Source organism: Neopsephotus bourkii, unplaced genomic scaffold (genome assembly GCF_033783945.1).
Source record: "Neopsephotus bourkii isolate Nb327-2 ecotype Australia unplaced genomic scaffold, CSIRO-AGI_Nbou_v1 NB_1542, whole genome shotgun sequence".
Taxonomy (NCBI): Eukaryota; Metazoa; Chordata; class Aves; order Psittaciformes; family Psittacidae; genus Neopsephotus; species Neopsephotus bourkii.
The window spans coordinates 232,819-255,250 of NW_026902018.1; the positions used below are offsets into that span (position 1 = coordinate 232,819).

Below are 22,432 nucleotides of genomic sequence, written 5' to 3' on the forward strand. Positions count from 1 at the left end.
CCCCTAGAGCTGGTGGTGAGCAGGTTGAAGGGGAGGGGGAGCCTGGTGGGACCAGGGCTGGGTGAGGGGGTGGTGGATGCTCTGCCATGTGTTTTCCATGCTCCTCCTCCCCAGGATGCGGGAAGTGGACCTGGGCTGCGGGAAGGCTCTGCTCATCAAGGAGAACGGCGAGTTCCACGCCGTGGGACACAAGTGTCCCCACTATGGGGCTCCACTGGTCAAAGGTCAGTTTGTGTCACCTCCTCGGAGACTCAGAGCATCGGAATGTTGGCAGGAGCCAGCCCAGTGTCCATCTGGCTGCACTGCTGGGCACAGGGCAGTGCTGTGCCCTCGCTCAGCATCACCTTGGTGTGTTCTCACTGGGGGAAAGCATGTGCAGAGAGCTGGGGGTGCACAGACCTCCTGGGAGCACTTTGCCACAGGTCTGGTTTGCTGGTAAGCCCTGTTTGCCTGTCACAGGGCTGTGCGTTCCTTGGGTGACTTTGAGTTAAAAACTAGCATGGGCACTGTTAAATTCAGCTTCTGCTTCATTCTTCAGCTGGAGCTGAGCCTCTCTGGGTGGTGTGAAAAAGCTGCAGCTCCCTGTCCCCACACAAAGCCTGGCTTTATGGGGCTTTTCACATCCTGTTCACCAGTCCCAGGCACTGAATTTGAAAAATGGCTTAAAGGGGAAAAAGCATCCCCTTATGTTGTTTCATCAGAAAATCCCACAGACCCACAGCTCCTGTAAATCACATCTGGGGGGGGGGGGGGGTGTGTGAGGGAGCTCTTTAGGCTGATGGGATCCTTTCTGTAGCAAAAAGAAATGTTGCTGGTGGAATTCTGTGGAATGTGGGATGTTGCTGTGGGATGATAGGGTGTTGAAGTGGGATGGTGGGGTGTTGAAGTGGGTTCCCATGTTACACAGTGCCGGGTGCAGGAGAGGATGCTCTTAGCCCCTCTTGGGGCAGAGGAGCCCGTCTGCCTTTCAGAGACCTGCAGTCACAGCCCTGACACTGGAGGCTGGCTGCTCACACAGGGATCTCACTGGGGAATACAGGACTTGCTCCTGCATCCCAGCATGTGGGTGATGAGATGTGGCACTGCTGTGCCTTGGCAACCAAAGGTGCAAGCACAGGACCAGCCCAGCATGGCCAGGCTGCTGCTGTTCACTCTGCCCCAGGGCTGTGAACCAGAGCTCTCAGGCAGGAAAGGCCTAAGTCCAAGGTAGCAGCCTCTGAGCAAGCACTTGTGAGGAGCGAGCTTGTGGCTCCGGTGTGTCCTGTGCTTCCCTGGCAGTGGGCAGCCCCTGTGCTGTGTCAGGATGTGTTCTGGAACACGCCTGCTCTAAACAAGTGATGCTCTGCTTGAGGCGCTGCTTGCTCTGGATGCTCCTGGGGCTCGTGGAGGTGATGACAAGAGCCTGAAGGCTGCAGCCCCAGGCCCTGCCACAGAGCAAGGTTATATTCCAGGCAGAGCAGACAGCTCTGGAGCTGTGCTCCACTCTGCTGGAAGGGCACTGTCAGTGAGGCTTATTCAGGATCCCAGTTCATAACTGTTCAGCCTCTACTGCAGTCCCATGTGTGAGGGAAGGTAACTCCACATCAAGTAGCCAAGATGCTGTTGAGTATCCACATCCACAGCAGCTGCCACATGTCCTGTAGGGAAGGTCACACCTCTGGGTAAAGGAGTGCATTGGGGATGTGTCACAGAGTGTGACCCTTGAGGAGGACAGCTCCTGCCACTGCAGGAGGCCCTGGGCACCAACCTTCAGCTGTCGGGAGGTCAGCCCTGCTTCAGTCGAAAGCAAGGACTCCACCACCACAAGGACAGCGGAGGGATACCTGCCTCTGCCACCCTGCCCATGTCACAGCAGCTTCATCTCCGTGGGCTGCAGGCAGGGACAGGAGACAGCTGCAGCTCTGCATTGCCATGTTCCCTGCAGGGGTTTTGTCCAAAGGAAGAGTCCGCTGTCCCTGGCATGGAGCTTGCTTCAACATCAGCACCGGTGACATAGAGGACTTCCCTGGCTTGGACAGCTTGCCCAGGTTCCAGGTGAGACCTTCATTCTGCAGAAGCACAGGAAATCACAGAGCCCCAGCCTGGTTTGGGTTGAAGGGACCTTAAAGCTCCTCCAGCTCCAACCCCTGCCACAGGCAGGGACCCCTTCCACTGGAGCAGCTTGCTCCAAGCCCCTGTGTCCAACCTGGCCTTGAGCACTGCCAGGGATGGGGCAGCCACAGCTTCTCTGGGCACCCTCACAGTAAAATGTTTCTTCCCTACGTTCAATCCAGATCTCCCCTCTTTCAGTTTAACACCATCACCCCTCGTCCCATCACTACAAGCCTTTTTGTCCCCATCTTTTCTGTAAGCCCTCTTTAAGTACTGAAAGGTTTCAGTAAGGTCTCCCTGGAGCCTTCTGCAGGCTGAATAACACAAACTCAGCCTTTCCTCATAGCACAGGTACTCCCCTTGCTTCCACCCGTGGGCACTGGGAACCCAGAGGTGAAGATGCACTGTCTGGGAGGCCTTTGATCAGGAGTGGGGGGGGACTGAGGAACCAGCCATAAGGCAGAGGTAGAAATCAGGTTTCAGAGTGATCATCAGTGCACAGTTGATACAAGACAGGAAACATCCCACAGCCCTGAGCTGGGCTGAGCTCTGCCATGGCCTGAGCTGCTCTCACAGGAGACTGATGGGACCACTGCACTGCTCATGGGCTGTTCACAGAGGGAGCAATCACCCTCGCCATGCCAGAGGCATTCACTGCCCTGCAAACTGCTGCTGTTCTGTCACCCTCAGGTGAAGATTGAGAAGGAGAAGGTGTACATCCGAGCAAGCAAGCAGGTAAGAGGCCACTGGCACCCCAGAATCAAGCCCCATGCTTTTAGTTTCTGCTCTGTGTGCATCAGGGTGGAGGGAAATGCTTTTCTTCTGGTCCTGTGGCAGAGGAAGCAGTGCCTGAACAGGAGGATGCACGAGCATCCAACATGGGGAAACCAAAGGTCTACCCAGCCTGGTCCTGTCTCAAGCAGCTGCTTGCACAGAGGCACGAGTGGAGCAGGGCAGAGGTGGTGTGTCCCCCTCGAGCTGCCCACAGCTGCTGAAGCCTGAGCTGGGGTGTCCACGGATCCAGCTCTTGCTGGTGTTTGTCCTGGGTTTGGTCGTGTTTCCTTACGCCCACAGCAACGGTTAACTTAGTTGGCCCATGGAAACAGGGCTTTCCCAGCAGCCTCGCTGGGTCTGAATGTGGCAGGGCGATGGCAGAGGTCATCTGTGCTCCCGCTGGGGTGGGAACAAGGAGGGCTCTCATCCCCCCAGATGTGAAGCCCATTCAAGCCGCTGCCACCTGTCTTTCCACTAGAAGCCTTCTTTTGGTGCACATTTGCACATACACGTGTGTGAGCCCAGTGGCTCAGAACCAGATGCACCCGTACAGCACTTGGGTTAGGTCCAGAGAGCTCACCTGAATGGCAGCTCTCCTACACCAGCTGATTTGGGTGGGATACAAGGAGGAAGATTGAGCCTATCTCCTCTACCACAAATAGAGTTTGGCCTCCAATGGCTGGGAACAGGGGGTCTCTGAGCAGGGCCATAGTGGCATAGGTCTTGGGGTGTGCTCTGGTAGGCTGGACAAGCCCATCAGCTCCTGTGGATATCAGAGGCAGACAGATTCTGCTCAGGTGCAGGATAAAGTTCCTGATAGGACTTCTGCATTTCCATCTTGCCTGTTGGTTGCAGAGGTGCATACAAACACACCTGGGCTGCTTCTATCCCCCCTCTCCAGCTCTGTGTACCTGGATCAATCTGCAGAAGGCAATGGATGAATTTTTCTTTTACACCTTGTAAAGGGGTGATGCACCGGGTGCTGGGAGGGTATTTGGATGTGCTTGGGTTTGCAGTCCTCACTGGCTAGAAAGGGGCAGTTTCCTTTTGATTCAAGCTGCTTTATGACAATAACGTGGCTACCCAGGTTAAAGCTGAGAAAAGATAATGACTTTTCTTCCTGTTGCTAGGCTCTTCAGACACAGAGAAGGACAAAGGTGATGGCAAAGTGCATCTCCTTGAGCAACTACAACCTGAGCAGCACCAACGTGCTCATCATCGGTGCAGGTATTGTGTAGCACGTGCTGGAACCACCATGTATGTCCCCTCCTGCTCTGTGGAGTTCCCTGTCACAGTCCTTTGTAGTGGGTGCCCTGGACCCTCTTCCTTCCGCACCCTCCCCACGTACATCAGTAACCCCCGATTTCCACAGCTGATAAGTGTAAAGCCCTCTGAGGGGATCCTGTGATGTGGATACACCTTTTCCTCTTGGAGCCTGCACATTTCTGTCTCAGCCCACTGCAGCTGCCTGCAGCTCCAAACCTCTCACCCCAAGATGCTTCTCTGAAGATAAATTCTTCCATCTTCCCAGAAAATACCAAATTCCTGCAGGAAATAGCAAAACTGCCAACTTCTTCCCTCTTGTCCCAGCTCCAGTTGTGTAATGCGGTTTTTGTAGAAAGCTGGAGTGAATGGAGTGTGGTGGAGTGAATCCCATCTACTGAGTCTGCCTGTGTGTGGAATGGGTTGGAAATGAAGCTGGGTGACTGAGAGCCAGGGTGGGATGCTGTGTCCCGGAGGTCAGCTGAGCTGTGCTGGCATGCGGCAGAGCTGGTGGGGTTTAGGAGCAAAGGGCTCAGACCTTCAGATGCCACCAGTCTTCCTTCTCCCTTAGGGGCAGCTGGACTGCTCTGCGCAGAGACCTTGCGCCAGGAGGGGTTCTCAGACAGGATTGTGATGTGCACGATGGACAGACACCTGCCCTACGACAGACCAAAGCTCAGTAAGGTTTGTATCCCTTTGGGAATGTCACATTCCTTCCCTGTTCTAAAACTTGCTCTAGGACCTTTCCCCACACACTGCAGCAGCACATTTCTTCTTCCTTGTTCATCCCAACTCGGGTTCTCCCTTGAATTTCATTTTCTGTTGGTGACTGAAATATGAAACCTAACAGGGATTGTTAAACCTCTGAACGGAGTGCTCCAGCACAGGAACAAGGGAGTTCTTCCCTGTGAGGGTGCAGAGGTGCTGGCACAGGGTGCCCAGAGAAGCTGTGGCTGCCCCATCCCTGGCAGTGCTCAAGGCCAGGTTGGACACAGGGGCTTGGAGCAAGCTGCTCCAGTGGAAGGGGTCCCTGCATGTGGCAGGGGTTGTAGCTGGAGGAGCTTTAAGGTCCCTTCCAACCCAAACCATTCTATGAGCCTATGATTCTTCACAGGCCTATCTATAGGTGACTTGGGCAGCTTGCACCTAGATGGATCCTTTTATCATGTTTCTGGATCAAAATCTTTAGGGCAATGAAATAGGACATGTGAAAAAAATGTGTTGTCTGCCAGGTCTTTAATGACTGCACAGTTCTTCCTGTGCAGCGGTGCTCCATGCCCTGATTACTGGCATTATCAGTCACTATCACAACTGGATAACTTGATGGCAGTGCAAAGATCACTTTTTCTGTCTATCATTTCAGTTTGCATTCTATTGTAGACACAAGATGATCTTCTAATTGCATTTTTTATTACTGATCCTTAAGTTTTACACGATACCAGCGAGCAGCTCAGGTTGGACAGCAGCACTTGGTCTCAAAGACTGGAGATAACCTCAGAACAGGTGGTGTATGTATAACCCTTTCTGTCAGGGTTGCTCTGACTCTGCTTCCAGACCCAAGGCAAAGTGATTTCAAAGGAAGGCAGATACACACATGACTTTTTGAGAACATTCGATCCGTTCCTGTGCTTGGACAGGACCTGCTTGGGATGAGGAGCAGCTGCCTTAAACCTGCATCCAGGAGTCACAGGGATGGCTGGGGAGCTCGGAGGAGCTCACAGTGCCTGTCCCAGCCAGGCAGCTCTCCCCACATTCATCCCCACCATATGAGTCTCTGACTGCCTTTTCCACTTGCCATTAAGTAGTAAAAACCTCTCACACAGCAGAGATGTTCTGCATGGTCTGTCAAACTCTCCACTCAACACGCAGTCACTCTGGGAAGGTGCACAAAGCGCATGGAAGAGGAGGCAAAACTCTCAGGAACAGGCTAGAAAACAAAGGGTATTTTTCTTAATCCTATAGTGAGTGGGACCAACCTTGGAAAGAGTCATTGGAGGAGGAGCATGTAAAGCTGTAAGCAGCAGACTTGCCTCCTGGAAACTACAGCATTGTCTTTGTCTGTCTTGCTGAACGGCTGACACCAGTCTGTCCCAAAGTCCCACCAGACTGCTCCTCTTTGTCCCCTTTGGACCATGACCTGCTCCCTGGTGTGCTGCACCATCCCCGTTGTCTCTGGAGCACTGAGCAGGAGCAAACCCATGGTGGTTGTGCACTGCCCTGTGCTGCCCTCCCTGCACGTGCTCCTGAGCTGTGGGTCTGACGTTCCTCTCAGTAAATGTTGGGTGTTGAAAGACTTTGCAGTAAGATCTGTATGACCCTGCCCGTGCCTCAGGTCCCAAGATACGGGTCTCTGCTGAGCACAGCGTCACCTGGAGTAACGGTGAGGGGATGTCCTGCAGGGCTCATCCCAGCCCCTGACTGAGCCGCTCCAGCGATAAGGACCTTGCTGTTTTCCAGCTGGTTGTCTTCCAAATAACAGGGGTGCTTTTTTGTCCCTATGGATTATGAGAAGCTGCAGTGAGAGCTGCTTTGCACCCAAAAGCAGTTGCTGTAGTCCTTCCTTGGACAGTCAGTGCCACCCCAGTGTCAAGCAGGAAGAAGGAACCAGTCTGGCATCTTGTGATGACTTTTACTTGACCAGGCTTTGATTCCAGCCCATGCCATAAGGACTGACTTCAGACTATTGACTTGGGTTCATAACAGGCATTTCTCTCCTTGCCTGTTCAACCACAGTGGTTGACAGGAGAATGGCTTTTTTGCAGTCAATGGATTCCCACCCGGAGCAGATCGCCCTGCGCCCCAAGGAGTTCTTCCGCAGCTACGACATTGAAGTCCTGACCGAGATGCAGGTAAGGGGAGTGCTGTGTGTACCTGCAGGCCACCTTCTGCAGGTGCTGACACACAAGGGCTGTGTTTAGGAGATGTGGCAGCTGGCTCTGTTTGTAGCTCACTGGTTGCATTGCAGAAATGTTGGGTCTCCCCCAGCACAGAGCACAGGTTGCCTGTGATTGTTCCAAACTACAGTCAATGCAGTTCATCGAGTGGCAGGAGGGACACCCTGTGCAAACTGCGGTGCCCATCATTCCTTGCCTGCCATTTGGGAACTTCCTTGCATGGATCTGGGGTGACCAAGTGGCCTCTGATGAGGATAACCAGCCTCCAAGCAATGCAGACAGGGATGGCTTGAGCATTTCTCCCCAGTATTTTATTTATACTGCAAGCTCTGCAAAGATCTGTGGAAAGGCAAACAGGAATGTTTAAGGTCTGGGTTGACTAAGCTGTGCACAAGAACACAGGAGACTAAGAACTAACAGATAGCTTGGTTTGGCCCAGTTAGAATTAAACTTGGCTAGGCATGTGAAAGGGATTCTATAGGTACACTGTGAATAAAAGAGAGACAAGGGACAACGTGGGCCCTCTCCAGAAGCCATCAGAACCAGCTAATCTGGATTTGGAGAAGGCTGAGGTTCTGAATGACTTCTTTGCCTCGGTCTTCACCGGCAAAGGCTCTGACGACACCACCCAAGTCTTGGAAGGCAGACACAGGGACTGTGAGAATGAAGACCTTGGGCCCACTGTAGGAGAGGAACTGGTTCAAGATCATCTTAAGAACCTGAACATGCACAAGTCCATGGGTGCTGATGAAATCCATCCGCGGGTCCTGAAGGAGCTGGCGAATGAAGTTGCTAAGCCACTGGCCATCATATTTGAAAGATCATGGCAGTCAGGTGAAGTTCCCAACGACTGGAAAAAGGGAAATATAACCCCCATTTTCAAGAAGGGAAAAATGGATGAGCCAGGGAATTACAGACCAGTCAGTCTCACCTCTGTGCCTGGCCACATCTTGGAGCAGATTCTCCTGGAAGGCATGCTAAGGCACATGAAAAACAACAAGGTGCTTGGTGACAGCCAGCATGGCTTCACTAAGGGGAAATCCTGCCTGACCAATTTGGTGGCCTTCTATGATGGGGCTACAGAACTGATGGACAGGGGTAGAGCAGTTGATGTCATCTACCTGGATTTGTGTAAAGCGTTCGACACTGTCCCACACGACATCCTTGTCTCTAAATTGGAGAGATATCAATTTGATAAATGGACCACTCGGTGGATAAAGAACTGGCTGGATGGCCCTCAGAAAGAGTTGTGGTCAATGGCTCAATGTCCGGCTGGAGACCAGTAACGAGTGGTGTCCCTCAGGGATCGGTGTTGGGACCGGTCTTGTTCAACACATTTGTCCCTGACATGGACAGTGGGATTGATGCACCCTCAGCAAGTTTGCCAATGACACCAAGCTGTGTGGTTTGATTGATACACTGGAGGGAAGAGATGGGATCCAGAAGGACCTTGACACACTTGTGAGGTGGGCTGATGCCAACCTCATGAAGTTTAACCATGCCAAGTGCAAGGTCCTACACCTGGGTCAGGGCAATCCCAGGCACAGCTACAGGCTGGGCAGAGAAGAGATTCAGAGCAGCCCAAGGAGAAGGACTTGGGGGTGTTCATCAATGAGAAAATGAACATGAGCCGGCTTCAGTGTGCGCTTGCAGCCCAGAAACCAACCGTGTCCTGGGCTGCATCAAAAGGAGCGTGATCAGCAGGTCGGAAGAGGTGATCCTGCCCCTTTACTCTGCTCTCGTGAGACCTCACCTGGAGCATTGTGTACAGTTCTGGTGTCCTCAACATAAAAAGGACATGGAACTGTTGGAACAAGTCCAGAGAAGGGCCATGAGGATGATCAGGGGACTGGAGCACTTCCTGTATGAAGAGAGGCTGAGAAAGTTGGGGCTGTTCAGCCTGGAGAAGAGAAGGCTGCGTGGAGACCTCATAGCAGCCTTACGGTATCTGAAGAGCCCTATAAGGATGCTGAGGAGGGGACTCCTCATTAGGGACTGTAGCAATAGGACAAGGGGTAATGGGTTAAAACTTAAACAGGAGAAGTTTAGATTGGATATAAGGAGGAAATTCTTTCCTGTTAGGGTGGTGAGGCACTGGAATGGGTTGCCCAGGGAAGCTGTGAATGCTCCATCCCTGGCAGTGTTCAAGGCTAGGTTGGACAGAGCCTTGGGTGAGATGGTTTAGAGTGAGGTGTCCCTGCCCATGGCAGGGGGGTTGGAACTAGGTGTTCTTAAGGTCCTTTCCAACCCTAACTATTCTATGATTCTATGGTTGGGCTGGGAGCTGAGTGAATGGCTGGGGTTTCATCCCTTAACATACTTTAGGAATGATTTCAGGTTGCGGCTGTGGATGTCAAGAACAAGACAGCTGTGTTCAAGGATGGATTTAAGATGGAATACAACAAGCTGCTGATAGCAACTGGAAACACGTAAGCTATGAACACACATTTTAAAAAGCAAGAGAAACTTACATCTGAGAATGTTAGGAATGAGGGGTCAAATGTAGTGGTTGAATTTGTTTGCAAAGAGTGTTTGCTTGCATGAAAAGCAAGGGATAACTGTTGGATAAATCTGTATATATCTCTATCTATCTATATCTCTATCTAGATATATCTTTATCTATATATCTATCTGTATATCTACATAACCTATATCTCTATCATCTCTATATCTATATCTATCTATGCAGGGGGGTTGGACTAGATGACCTTTGAAGGTCCTGTCCAACCCAAACTATTCTATGATTTTACTATATATCCATATCTACATGATCAATATAATATATATCTCTATCTCTATAAATCTGCACTGGGTATGTCTGCTCAGCCAAAGCTGAAAAACCTTTGTGTCACCTCTGTGTCACCCAAGAGCACCACCCTGGAAGTAGTGGGTTGACCTGTTCTCTATAAGGGATTTGTCAAAACTGGCACTTTAAGATGAAAGTGAGGCACCCTGGCTCCCTTTCCTTGTGCTCCCAACACCAGGGCACAAACCAAGTAGGAGAAGTGCAGCCCCTGCAGAATTCAATCTGGTAAAGGGATGCTGTAGAACACCCAGAGCAGGGGCTCCTGTTGCCACCCACTGTGCCACCAGTAACAGCAGCAGCCCTACTAAATGCTAAGGGCTGGTGCTGGGGTCTGCACTAGTCACCTAATTGGGTTCAGGAGGATTAAGCCTTCAGTGGTAATGTCAAAATCCTTATGCACAAGCTCAGGTTCACTGGGTAAATGTTTTAGGTACCTGAATTATTTAGGATCATCTGTCCCATTTCCAGATGTGAGTTGAGGATGCAGGGGCCAGATATTTAAAAATACATAGGCTCCACTAAGTGCATGGGGAGGGCAAGAATAAATGCTACAGCATCAGCAGCATGCTCCTGTGAACAGATAGTGGAACCTGCATCTCCAGAGGGTTATGAAACGCTCAGTGTCTGGCTCCAAAGTGTCTGCTGGGGCACACAGTGACATTTCTGTGTCCCATTAAGCTTCTGGAGATTTTTACAGCATGCCAGCAGTGAAACACAAGCTTAGAATCACAGAATAGTTTGGGTTGGAAGGGGCCTTCAAAGCTCACCCAGTCCAAGCCCCTGCAATGAATAGGCACGTCCTCACCTGGAGCAGGTTTCTAGAACCACATCCAGCCTGGCCTGGCATGTCTCCAGAGATGGGGCATCCATCCTCTCTCTGGCACAGGGCAGCCTGCGCCACTGTCTCACCACCCTCATTGCTTGCAAGGCCGTGCCCAGCCTGCGTTGTGCTGCACTGCCCAGGACTGAGCTCACCCCAGCCCCAGGGGCTCCCCAGCCCATGGATGGGGTCAGGACAGCTCTGCCCATGGCCCACCAGCGTTTGGGGTTTTCCATGTTATGTCTCCAGCCCAGAGAAAGGTGAAAAAAGGGAAGATCTGAGATGCTGCTGGAGTCCTGGAAAGAGGGTCTGAGTCCCAGCTGTCAACATGGGGTCAAGAAAAGCACCTGTGTGTTTTTCAGGCCCAAAGCTCTCAGCTGCAAAGGCAAGGAGGTGGAAAATGTTTTCAACATCCGGACACCTGAAGATGCCAGCCGTGTGGTGAAGCTGGCCACCAGCAAGAACGTGGTTATTGTGGGAGCATCCTTCCTGGGTGAGTGCTCATTCTGCAGTGTCCATGTCTCGCTGTCCACATCTCCCTGCAGACTCTATCCAGTCCCTTGCACGGTTTGTCACTGCTTGGTTAGAGGTAACCCCTTGCCCAAACTGGACCTTGGGGTTGTCCAACTTCCAGCCCCAGGTAGAGAAGAGAAGCTGCATGGAGACCTCAGAGCAACCTTCCAGTACAAGGGAGAATGTGTTCAAACATAAAGAGGAGAGATTTAGGTTAGATATAAGGCAGAAGCTCTTCCCTGTGAGGGTGCTGAGGCGCTGGCACAGGGTGCCCAGAGAAGCTGTGGCTGCCCCATCCCTGGCAGTGCTCAAGGCCAGGTTGGACACAGGGGCTTGGAGCAAGCTGCTCCAGTGGAAGGGATTCCCTGCCCATGGCAGGGGTTGGAACTGCATGAAGCTCAAGGTCCCTTCAACCCAAACCAGTCAGATGGTTGGAGCAGCAGATCTCCCTGTAGAGCAGCTTCAGCCTCCTCAGCTGGGATGGGGCAAGGCTGCTCCTCTGCTGCTGTCCCCACTGCCGCCTGGACCTGCTTCTGTTCCGCAGGGATGGAGGTGGCCGCCTACCTCACGGAGAGGGCCCACTCGGTGTCTGTGGTGGAGCTGGAGGAAGTGCCCTTCAAGAAGTCCTTTGGGGAGAGGGTTGGCCGCGCTGTCATGAAGGTGACCTTGCTTTCCCACCGGAGGGTGGTTTTGGTGACAGTGGGTTCTGCTTGTCCCACTTGGGGCACTAATTTATTGTTATTTGATGTTTATTGATTAAGCTGGGATGGCAGCAGTGACTAGACAGGATGAACAAGCTCTTGATCCGTGTGTGCTGTAGAGCATCTTCTTCTGGACACATGTTGGGGATGGAGCTGGTGCTGAGCCCTGTTTGCAACATGGGTTGAGGAGAGCCCAGAGGGTGGTCAGGGCAGTGCAGGGGGCACAGGAACACCAGGAGCAGTGGTGCTTTGGGGTCCTGATGTCCCCTGCTTTGTCCCATGTCCCCCCTCCAGATGTTTGAGAGCAACAGGGTGAAGTTCTACATGCAGACAGAGGTGTCGGAGCTGCGGGAGCAGGACAGCAAGGTATGGTGTGAGCAAGGGCTCCCTGGGGTCACCACCACAGCCTCCCCCCGGGGCATTGCTCTCTTCACTGCTGAGGTTCTGAGCTTTCCTAGCCCCTGAAATTCATATTCCTGGGGGTTGTCCCCCAGGAGCATCGTGCTCCAGTGTGCCATGTGGGGTGGTGGCATTGCTCCCACCCTCCTGCTGCCAATGGTCACCCTGCAGGTCAGAAGGGGAGCGAGCCATCAGTTTGGCATGTTCCTATTACAGGTTTGGGGTTGTTTTTTTTTGTCCTAAAATAACCATGCTGTCCCCCCGTGTCTCACGCAGCTGAAGGAGGTGGTGCTGAAGAGCGGGAAGGTGCTGCGTGCCGACGTGTGTGTTGTTGGCATTGGTAAGGGGCTGTGCCTGCAGGTGCAAAGCCCATGGGGATGCTGGGGCTGTGCTTGGTGCAGGGGCCGTGGCAGCAATGGGTCCTGGAGGGTGATGGTGATGTGCCAGCCCTGCACAGTGGGAGCGGTGGGGCTCTGTAGGGCCCCTCTCCCTTGCCATAGACAGGTTGTCCAGGCAGGGGGCAGATGTGTGGCCTGGGGGTCACCCCAAGGCTGTGGGGGTGCCTGGCTGCCATGCCAGCAGCTCTTCCCTGCTCCCACAGGCGCAGTCCCAGCAACGGGCTTCCTCAAGCAAAGCGGCATAAACATTGACTCCAAAGGCTTCATCGTGGTCAACAAGGTGAGCCTGGAGGGCAGCCCCTGCCAGGGGAGCGCAGCAGGAGCTGAGTGCTCTCCTCCAAGATGAGCTCCTTTGCAGCTCCAAACTGGTGCTTCAGGGGGGGTTATCCAAGGTGCGTGATGCTGGAGCGCCCGGGACCTCCCCTGCAGCCCTGGGTGCTGTGGCCTGGGTCCAGCCCGGAGCTGCCCTGGGATGGTGTGGGTATTTTGGAGGGAAACTCATTTCAAGGATCCCAGAGGATCTTATCTTCCCTCATCACCACCAGTGACTCCAGTACAAGTGATGCTGGTGCTGATGGATGGTGTGTGCTATGCGGCAAGAGCATGTCGGGGCGCTGGGGCTCCTTGCTCATACATGCAATAAGCCAGGCTCTATTTCAAACCCTGTCAGACCCCAGCCTTCTAAGAGGGGTCCAGGACACCAATCCATGTGTCTCTTTACTGGTTAACCCGCTGGCAGGTGGATCAAATCCCCCCATGGGCTCCCAGAGTTGAGCAGAGGCTGCCTGGGGAACAGGGAGGTTCAGGGGAGGGTGCAGACCCCGCTGACGCCCGCTTCTGCTTCCCCCTGCAGATGATGCAGACCAACATCCCTGGAGTGTTTGCGGCCGGTGACGCCGTCACATTCCCACTGTCCTTGAGGAATAATAAGAAGGTGAACGTCCCTCACTGGCAGATGGCCCACATGCACGGTAGGTGCTCGCAGCCCCTCGGCTTCACAACTGCAAACCGCTGATGGGAAAGAGCCTTTTCCATACCCCAGGAGATTTCCAAACCCACTGGCAAGAGAATGAGGCAGCTGCCAGCAGGGGAGCTGGGTAGTTGTGTTTAACAGTTTGAAGCATGTGTATTTGGTGCTGTTCTATGCCTTCATTTGTCAGCCTCTTGATGTGCATTGCCTGACAATGCCTGAGACCTTTCTCCAAGCCAGCAAACCCTGGTGTGATCGTCTGCCCTCAAGCTTTCCAAAGCCACGGCCCCATGAGGAGGTTGACCTCCGTGAGGGTGTCCTGGGTGAGAGGTTTTGGAACCACACCTCCAGCATTAACCTTTGGACACAGCCCCCTTTAATGCTGGCCCAGACATGCCATGAGGATGAGCAGGGACTGGAGGACCTCCTATATGGAGCCAGGCTGAGAACATTGGGGTTGTTCAGCCTGGAGAAGAGAAACTGTGTGGAGACCTCAGAGCAGCTTCCAGTGTCTGAGGGGATGATGGAGAGGGACTCTTCATCAGGGACTGTAGCAATAGGACAAGAGTGATGGGTTCAGACTGAAACAGGGGAGGTTCAGGTTGGAGATAAGGCAGAAGCTCTTCCCTGTGAGGGTGCTGAGGCGCTGGCACAGGGTGCCCAGAGAAGCTGTGGCTGCCCCATCCCTGGCAGTGCTCAAGGCCAGGTTGGACACAGGGGCTTGGAGCAAGCTGCTCCAGTGGAAGGGGTCCCTGCCCGTGGCAGGGGTTGGAGCTGGATGATTCTAAGTTCCTTTCCAATCCCCAAACCATTCTGTGATTCTATGGCTCTATGCCTCTGTGGGTAAGGCCTGTCCCCTTACAGCTCCATGATGCCCTTGGGGGCGGTGGTGGTGGTGGTTATCCATCCTATCCCTGTTTGTGGTGGGAACTCAGTGAGCTCTCAGCCTTGCCACTGTTACAGAAGCTGTGTTGAACCAGGCTCAGTAGCACATGTGGAGGTGATGAGGCAGTAGGAGCTGCAGTGCTGGGGAGGAGTCCAAGCCCAGCCCCAGGTGATGCCATGCGCTGTGCTTTCTTGTTGGTGCTCTTGCTTGTTGCTTTGTAGTCTTTTATTTCTCCTAAGCAGAAGGTCCTGGTCTCGCTGTACTCTGAGGCTGGAGATGTTGATGCCCCTGCCCCAGCACAGAGCTGCCCTGCTCACTCTGCTGCTTTCCTCTTTCAGGCCGTGTTGCTGCACTGAACATGCTGGCCCACGGCGTGGAGCTCAGCACAGTCCCGTACCTGTGGACCGCGATGTTCGGGAAGAGCATCCGATACGCGGGTAAGGGCTCCCTGAGCCTACTGAAGAGTCTGTGCTGCTGGAGGTGTGCTGGGATAGAGCAGCCACAGCCACCTCTCTTGCTGCGGACCCTTCGTGCCAGCCTCTGCTTCAGGTCTGCTTCCCTTCCTGCCTCCAAAGCCTGGTCTGCTCATGGCCATGTGTGCAGGACAGAGGGACTGCTGTGGTCACAAGCATGAACAGTGTCCCTCAACTCTGAAGAAGAAGGGGTGCTTTTTGGTACCCTCATCTAGTGCTGGTCTCTTGGTGACTGCAGGATGCTCTTCTTGTAGGTCTGGATTGAAGCATCCTGTTTTAGGGACTAGAGCTGGATCCAGGGGGATTGTTGCTGAATCTACCTCTTCTCTGCCTTCCAGGTCATGGGGAAGGATTCGATGATGTTGTCATTCAGGGAGATTTAGATGAACTGAAGTTTGTGGCATTTTATACCAAGTAAGTGTTTCTCTTCCCCACATTCACCCACAGACATTCATCTAAGCTTGTTCTATTAGGCTGAAAAGTATTTTTGCCAGAGCTTCTGCCTGAGGTTTTGTTCCTCTCTGGACACTGAGACTGCAGGACATTAATAAAGGGCCCCAGAGAAACGATGCACTAAGAGTAAAGCAAGTTAATCTGGTCTTTGGACATGATGTCTCTGCCAGATAGAAGCACTTGGTCTGTTCACAAAGTGTCTGAGAGCAGATAACAGCTTCTATTAATGGGTTACTGGAAATTCCCATCAAAGTTTTCCTCCCCATCTCATCACTGCGTTAATGATTCATGGCCAGGGCTGGGCTGGGAGCGTGGGTATCACTGCTGCTGTTATGGGTTGGCAGATTAAGCTCAAACCCCCTCTTCTGACAAGCTGTGAAGATCAGCAAGAGTTCAGGAGCTTCCATTACACCTGTGTGGAAGTCAGCTCTGCCCCCCGGGCTGGGAATGCTGGCTGGGGATGTGCTGACAGCCGGGATGTGCTGCCCCAGTGTTCCTGAGCCACGAGAGCCACTGTGGGTTTATCCCCAGATATCTGCTGCTCTTTATTCTTGTGCTGCCCCTGTCCTGTCCCAGACTGAAGTCTGTGGCCACAGGGTCTCCCCATGCCTGGAGATGAGTGGGAGTTCTTCAAGTGCTTTCTAATGTGGGGATGGGGAGAGTGAAACCAGGGAAGTGAAGGTCTGCAGGGCGCAGTGATCAAACCCCCGGTGGCAGCATCAGGCAGAGCTCATCTCACCAGGGCTCTCGGCCCCTCTGTCCCCTGCCCAGTGTCCCTCACAGCATCCCCTCTATGTCCCCCTCTCCAAGAGCAGCCACTTGCTCCCTTTGTCTGCAGTTGGATGTGGCCATCAGGTTTGGAGAGACACAGGGCTCCCTTTATCAGGCCACGGCAGGAGCAGCCAGGTCCCCAGCGCTCACCCTCCTTCTCCTGGTGCCTTGGATAGAAACCTGCTGCAGGCAACAGGGCTCCACCATCCGCATGTGGTTCACCTCTGGGCTCCCCTTGGCCAAAACCTCCTGTCAGGGTGGGTTTGTGCCCATGCTGGGCATAGCTGCTGCAGGGGAGCATCCCCCTTCTCCAGCCTCAGCCATGGGGCTGTCACTCCCTACCCTCTCGATGTTCTGAAGTTCAGTTAAATCACACAGTGCCAAAGCAGCGTTTTAAAATGAATGGTTTGTTCCATGGGTGTCAGCCGGGGTGGATAAACCCCGGGCTTGGCAGGTTTGCTGCAGAGGTTTGCAGCACTGTGTGCACTGCATCCTTGTGAAGCCACCGTGCAGCCATTGCACCATCCCATCTCGTGTCCGCTGCAGCATGACAGGGCCAGGCACCCACGACCTGCCCTGGTACACGTTTCCTTCCAGCATAGCATCTTCTTTGAAGCCTTGATTCCCCCTTTCCATGCTGGAGCTTTCAGCCATTTATTCCAGCCCCGATTAGAGAGGAAATGTCAGGCTGCTTTAATTAAACATCTGTAGAGCCTGTTCAAAGCAGAGCCCTGCAGAAGGTGCATAATCCCTGCTCTGTGCAGCCCAGCTCAGCATGCCTGGCAGACCCACCAGCACACAGGGGCGCTGCCCAGGGCTCTGATGTTCTGCCACCCAGCAGGGGCTCTGGAGATGGCTTTTGGGTACCAGGGTGTCATCCCTCCCCCGAGAGCCGGAGGTGCCGGGGGAGCGCTGGCCAGCTCATCCCCACCACTTTGCTTGGCTGCAGTTCCAGCCCTGCTTCTGTGAAAGCATTTCTTCCTCTTCTCTCCTCTGGTGTCAGTTCTTCTGGTTGGTGCTGATGCTTTTGATTGAGAATGCTGCCCCAAACGGACAATCCCCTCGTGCTTCCTTCTGCTGTGCCCCCCCGATGGTTTGGACTCTCCTCCCGGTGCACACTGTCAGGGAAATCCTGACCTCCTTCCTCTTCCCTCTCTCAGCACAGGGCAGCAGCACCAGCATCACCTCCCTGGCTGGCAGCAACCACTGGGCATCCCTGCTGATGTCCAGGGCTTTATCCACCTTTGCTGGTGTTTTCCCACAGATTCCAGGGTGCCCCGAGCTGTCTCCATCCCCTGGGCACCCTAGTGATGCTCACCACGCCAGCACGTGTGAGAACACGGTGGGGCCAGCCTGCTGTGCCAGCTCCCAGCTTTCTCTTGCCCCTCGTCCCACCCCACCAGCACGGACCCCATGGTGTCCACACCTTGGGACAGGTCCAGGATGTTTCTCCGCTTCCTGCTTCTCCCCAGCATGTGCTTCCTGGGTGCTGGCGCTGCGCTTGTGCAGGGCTGCTCTAACCCCGTGCTCTGCCTGGCCCTAGGAGTGACGAGGTGGTGGCTGTGGCCAGCATGAACTACGACCCCATCGTGTCCAAGGTGGCCGAGGTGCTGGCTGCCGGCAGGACCATCCGGAAGCGTGATGTGGAGTAAGTAGTGGTGCTGTGGGAACTGGCAGTGCTGGGGCAGGGGCCTATGGGCCAGGGATGCAGGGCAGGGCTGAGCACCCCAGGGCAGGGCCCCGATGGCGCTGGGCAGCTCCTCCCACTGCTCCCCTCTCTGTAGCCTTCTGCCCCGCTCACTCGGTCCCCCCATCACTGTCCCCCCCAGCTGCCTCCAGCTCTTGCATCCTGCACACAAGGTGTTGGTCCTGAGCACCAGGATCCAAATCCTTGCACAGATGCGATGGGACAGTGGTGCTCAGTGCACCAGGCATCCCTGGGACCATGCTGAGGGTCCACCCAGCCACTGGGCAGCATCGTGCCCCCAGTGCATTGCTGGCTGGGAGGGAGGTGGCATCTCATGGGCAGCCTGGCTGGCCCTTGCAGTGGGGCTCAGCGAGCCTGGAGGAGGCCGGATCACCTAAACCTGAATGTCTTCTCTCTCTCTGTCTCCTACTGCTTTCGCTCCTTTCAGGCTGTTTGTTCGTCATGGCAAGTACGTTCGGTTTGGGATACTGGGTGCACTGGGTGTGGGGCTGGGGGTGGCTGGAGCTGGTGGGGATGGCTGCCACATCCCCTTTGCAGCTGCCTTTTGGCTGGGATGCTGCTCGGAGAGGGAGATGCCTGCCCTTGGGTGGCTTCCACAGGAATTCCCAGCTGAATGCAGGAAGGGCTCGTTTTGGGGGAAAAAAAACCCAAACACCACAGTTTGAGCTCAGTTTGAGCTGGACTGGAGGATCCGCACGTGATGGTTTGGATAGGTGTAGTGATGTAAGAGTGAGGGTGGAGGATGGGGCACAGCCCATGGGGACCGGTGTCCAACGCTGAGGGCAGTGCCCAGGCGCATCAGGAACAGTCTTGCACATGCTGGGAAGCATCTCACAGTGCTGCTGGTTTGTTCTCTTTCAGAACTGGAGACATGTCCTGGCTGACAGGAAAAGGCTCCTAACGCCGCTGGTGGCTGTGCCCTCCTGGTGCTGTGCTCTCTGTGGGGACATGGGCTGGGAGCTCCACACAGGAGCGGGAACACCGTGGCCGAGTCACTTCCCCTTCAGATCCAGATGAGCCTGGCCCCGGTGCTGCGCACTCACCACCCCCTGCCCCTCTGCCTTCCAGGCAATTCCCATGGGATGCTGGAAAAGCAGCCCCCACAGAGAGCAGGGTTCAGCACTGGTGGTGGGCACGGGTGCTGCAGATGCTGACAACAGACTGGGGGTCCCCAGCAAGACCCTTACCCCTGTAAGCAGCGTGAGTGCCTTTTGCTGCTCCCTGTGCTTTCAAGCATGTGGCCCCATCCACAATCCCCTTTGTTCCCGCAGAGTCCTGATGTGCATCCCCGCGGAGCCGGACCTCTGCTCCCCTCCGCATGGCTCCGGGAGCGGGGGGACAGGCAGGGGATGGGGTCGCACCGAGGGGTCTCTGTGCAGTCCATTCTGGAGTCTTGCCCCTTCCCCACGCTGCTCGCCCCGTCCAGCCCCGGCAGAGGGCTCTGGAGCTCCTCAGTCTCCAGCACCAGCAGCGCCTCCCGTCCCAGCACAGCCGAGGGCTGGAGCTGCTCCCGCTGCTCCCGGTCAGTGTCGGTGTGAGTGCGGTGCGGAGCGGAGCGGGGTCTCCCTGCGGAGGTGTGAGGGCAGCCCCCAGCCCTGGGCTGTGTGTCCTGAGCGATGACTGAAGGATCGGTTCCTCAATGACAAGTAGCTGGAGGGGATCCTCTGGCCTCCATCACTCCTTGCTCCTCCTGCCCTCCTGCTGCTTCCTGACAGGCGGCATTTCTCATCTTGGCTTCCCATGCCGGTGCTCTGCTCTTGTGTTCTCTGCCCCTTGCTGAAGAGGAGCCTTATCTCCAGCTCAGGAGCGGACCTGGCCAGCCCACAGCCCTGTGCCAAACAGCCCAGCAGAGCCAGGGGGGGGCAAGAACCCCCCTTGGAGAGAGCCCGCAGTGCTCTGCCCGGGTGTCTCCCGCTGCACTCAGTGTTTTACTCCCAGCCCAAAGCAAGATGATTTCTATTTTTAATTGGACCCCCATGGATTAAAGCAGTGCTGTTCTGGGGATCTGGATCATCTCCGGTTCCTTCCAAGGCCTTGGGTCATCCTTGCAGGTTGGCCGGTTGATGCAGGTGCCGGTATGGAGGCTTCCCATCTGTGTCCAGGTCACCTGGGTTTATTTCCAGACTTCCTGCTTTTGGCCGGGTAGAAACAGCCCCGTTTGTCTGCGCTTGGGCTCTTCTGGTTTCACTGCAAGGCTTTTCCTAGGCGCTGTGACCAGAGGGGACAGCAGACGGGGATGTGCGTGCTGCAGCACTCAGCAGCCAACAGAACTGTATGTAACAGTTGGGATCCACAAAGGGATGTGAGCCTGCAAGTCTCATCCTAGGTCCATGGGGCAGCCACAGCTTCTCTGGGCACCCTGTGCCAGCGCCTCAGCACCCTCACAGGGAAGAACTGCCTCAGAAGTTAGGGTTGGAAAGGACCTGAAGATCATCCAGTTCCAGCATCTGGGAAACCGCCTAGTGAGGAGCAGAGATTTTGTTTTAAACGAAGGCTTAGGGCACAAGGGAACTAAGAAAACCCTGTCCCCTGGTGTGGTGCCACCAAAGGGGTCCCGGGTGTGCAGGAAGGGAAGGGGTGCTGTGCCCAACATGTGGCTTCTGGGTCCTGCCAGCACATGGGGTGAGATGTGGGCAGGGCAACAGGCAAAATCCCAGCATCAGAACAGCACCAGCTGTGGGTCTGGGGGGCGATCACATCTGTGGGGTGAGCACCCTGGAAGGGTGATATGGTGAAGCCACATGTGATGGTGCCATATTGCTGCGGATTGTGAACCAGCTTCCTGAGCCCCAGCTGGGTTTAGAGCCTGGTGCTCATTGCCAGTGGGAACAGGGGGGGTCGTGAGAGATGGAAACTTTCTCTCCTGGCATGGGGGGTTGAGAGGTGTCCCAGAAGAGGTGGCAGAGAAGACAGTGCAGCCTTGCCCAGCTCCAGGCATGCTCACCACTGGTCAGCATTAGCCAAGGTGCTGGATAGGATCTGGCACATGTCGTAAGGAAAGCCTTGGTGGTGACTGGGGTTTCTCATGTCATGGGGTGATGCTCCTAGCCCAGCTGAAACAGCTCCTCTGTAGAAAGGGGCAGTGGGACTTGGCTACAGGAGCACTGGAGAGGGGCTCTGGACAGGGACTGTAGGGACAGGACAAGGGGAATGGCTTGAACCTGCCCGAGGGGGGACTGAGATGAGATGCTTTGAAGAAGCATTTCTGGCAAAAAGCATCATCCCCTTCTGGGGCAAATCACTGTCAGGGGGTTCTGAGCAGGAGCTGTCGATAGAGCCTGGCTGGAGAGGGGGCAGCAGAGCCGGTGCTGCCCGCAGGGAGCAGGGGCTGGGGGCTCGGTGGTCGGTACCACGGTGGTGGAACAAGGACATGCTGTGTCCTTGTGGCGCTGCCAGGGCACTGCCGCGCTGTCCCTAGGAGGAGCGGGTGGCCCCGCGCATGAGCCCAGCCTGTCATCCCGTTAATCCCCGGCTAATCCATCCCTGCTGAGCCGCTGGGGCCAGCAGGGCTCGGAGCTGCCATGGCCGCGCACACCCCGCTGCCCCCCAACCTCCGCCGGGGCTTGGTGGCCTTCAGCGGCTCCCTCTTCACCGACAACAAGACGCAGGACAGCGGCGCTGCCCGGAGGAGCAGCCCAGGTACGCAGCAGAGCTCAGTGCCCCTTCATCCCTGTGAGCCTGCCCAGCGCCTCCCTGAGCACCCGGGTGCTGCTGAGCGGGGTCCCTGCACCCCCCCACCCCAATACTGCCAGCAGCTGCTCCCCAGAGCCCACCTGAGCATCACAGGGGCCCCATGGGGCAGCAGGGCTGTGCGGGTGCTGAGCAGCCCTGCTCATCCCTGCCTAGCCCACGAGCTGCTGGCCAACCTGCCCCTCCAGATGATGCTCTACTTCAACGCCTGCTACTTGCCGGTGTGGTGCCTGGCGGAGGGGATGATGCTGCAGCTGAAGGTACCATCCCAGGGGTTGAGCCTGCTCCTGCCCAGCCTGCCTGGGCCACACTGAGCAGGGGAGAGGGGACCCTTCTCAAGCTTAACGGGTCCCCCACAAGGCACAGTGGCTCACCTCTGGCTCCCAGAAATGAGAACCACCACTGAACTCTAGGCAAGGGAAGGTTAAAATACGAGGGCATAAAATAAAAGCCCTCGGCATGGGGCACAAGGAATGGTGCACATGGGACAGAACACTGGGCATGGGATGCAGGCATCCTAGGGCAGGCTGCGCTCCTGTTCCAGTATCACCTCCTGCCTGGGCACTACCAGTTCCTCCTGGTCACCACTTTCCTCATCCTCTTGCTGGTTGAGGGCTCCCGCCTCTACCTGGGCTACCTGGGGAACCTACAGGAGAAGGTAAGTACCACCCCTGCCCTGGCCTCGAGCCCCCTATTCCTGGTGAGGGGTGGTGTTGCTGTGGCTTTGCTGGATGGTCCCTCACTCAGGACCATTCCTCCTGGAGTCATCCTGGGAGGGAAGCATAAGGACAAGCAGGACCTGGAGGCAAGGGAACAAGGGAC

At 55.2% G+C, this 22,432-nt stretch overlaps 1 protein-coding gene across 8 annotated transcripts in view; it reads left to right on the forward strand.

Moving 5' to 3' along the window:
* AIFM3 (apoptosis inducing factor mitochondria associated 3) overlaps positions 1–18,984 on the forward strand; it is a 34,706-nt gene extending 15,722 nt beyond the window's left edge. For 2 of the 8 annotated variants that reach the window (XM_061370446.1, XM_061370447.1), the window contains exons 4-21: positions 115–224; positions 1,925–2,034; positions 2,782–2,826; positions 3,996–4,092; positions 4,700–4,812; positions 6,891–6,977; positions 9,360–9,451; positions 11,011–11,141; positions 11,706–11,821; positions 12,157–12,228; positions 12,538–12,601; positions 12,863–12,939; positions 13,513–13,630; positions 14,854–14,952; positions 15,327–15,402; positions 17,756–17,860; positions 18,348–18,368; positions 18,782–18,984. In XM_061370446.1, the coding sequence (XP_061226430.1) occupies positions 115–224; positions 1,925–2,034; positions 2,782–2,826; positions 3,996–4,092; positions 4,700–4,812; positions 6,891–6,977; positions 9,360–9,451; positions 11,011–11,141; positions 11,706–11,821; positions 12,157–12,228; positions 12,538–12,601; positions 12,863–12,939; positions 13,513–13,630; positions 14,854–14,952; positions 15,327–15,402; positions 17,756–17,860; positions 18,348–18,368; positions 18,782–18,821 (1,573 nt within the window). In that variant the 3' untranslated portion in view covers positions 18,822–18,984. Of the gene's footprint in view, positions 1–114; positions 225–1,924; positions 2,035–2,781; positions 2,827–3,995; positions 4,093–4,699; positions 4,813–6,890; positions 6,978–9,359; positions 9,452–11,010; positions 11,142–11,705; positions 11,822–12,156; positions 12,229–12,537; positions 12,602–12,862; positions 12,940–13,512; positions 13,631–14,853; positions 14,953–15,326; positions 15,403–17,684; positions 18,019–18,347; positions 18,369–18,781 lie in introns of those variants that run through there. The other 6 variants (XR_009728021.1, XR_009728022.1, XM_061370448.1 and 3 more) reach the window with 6 other exon arrangements.
* The last annotated feature ends 3,448 nt before the right edge of the window (positions 18,985–22,432 follow it).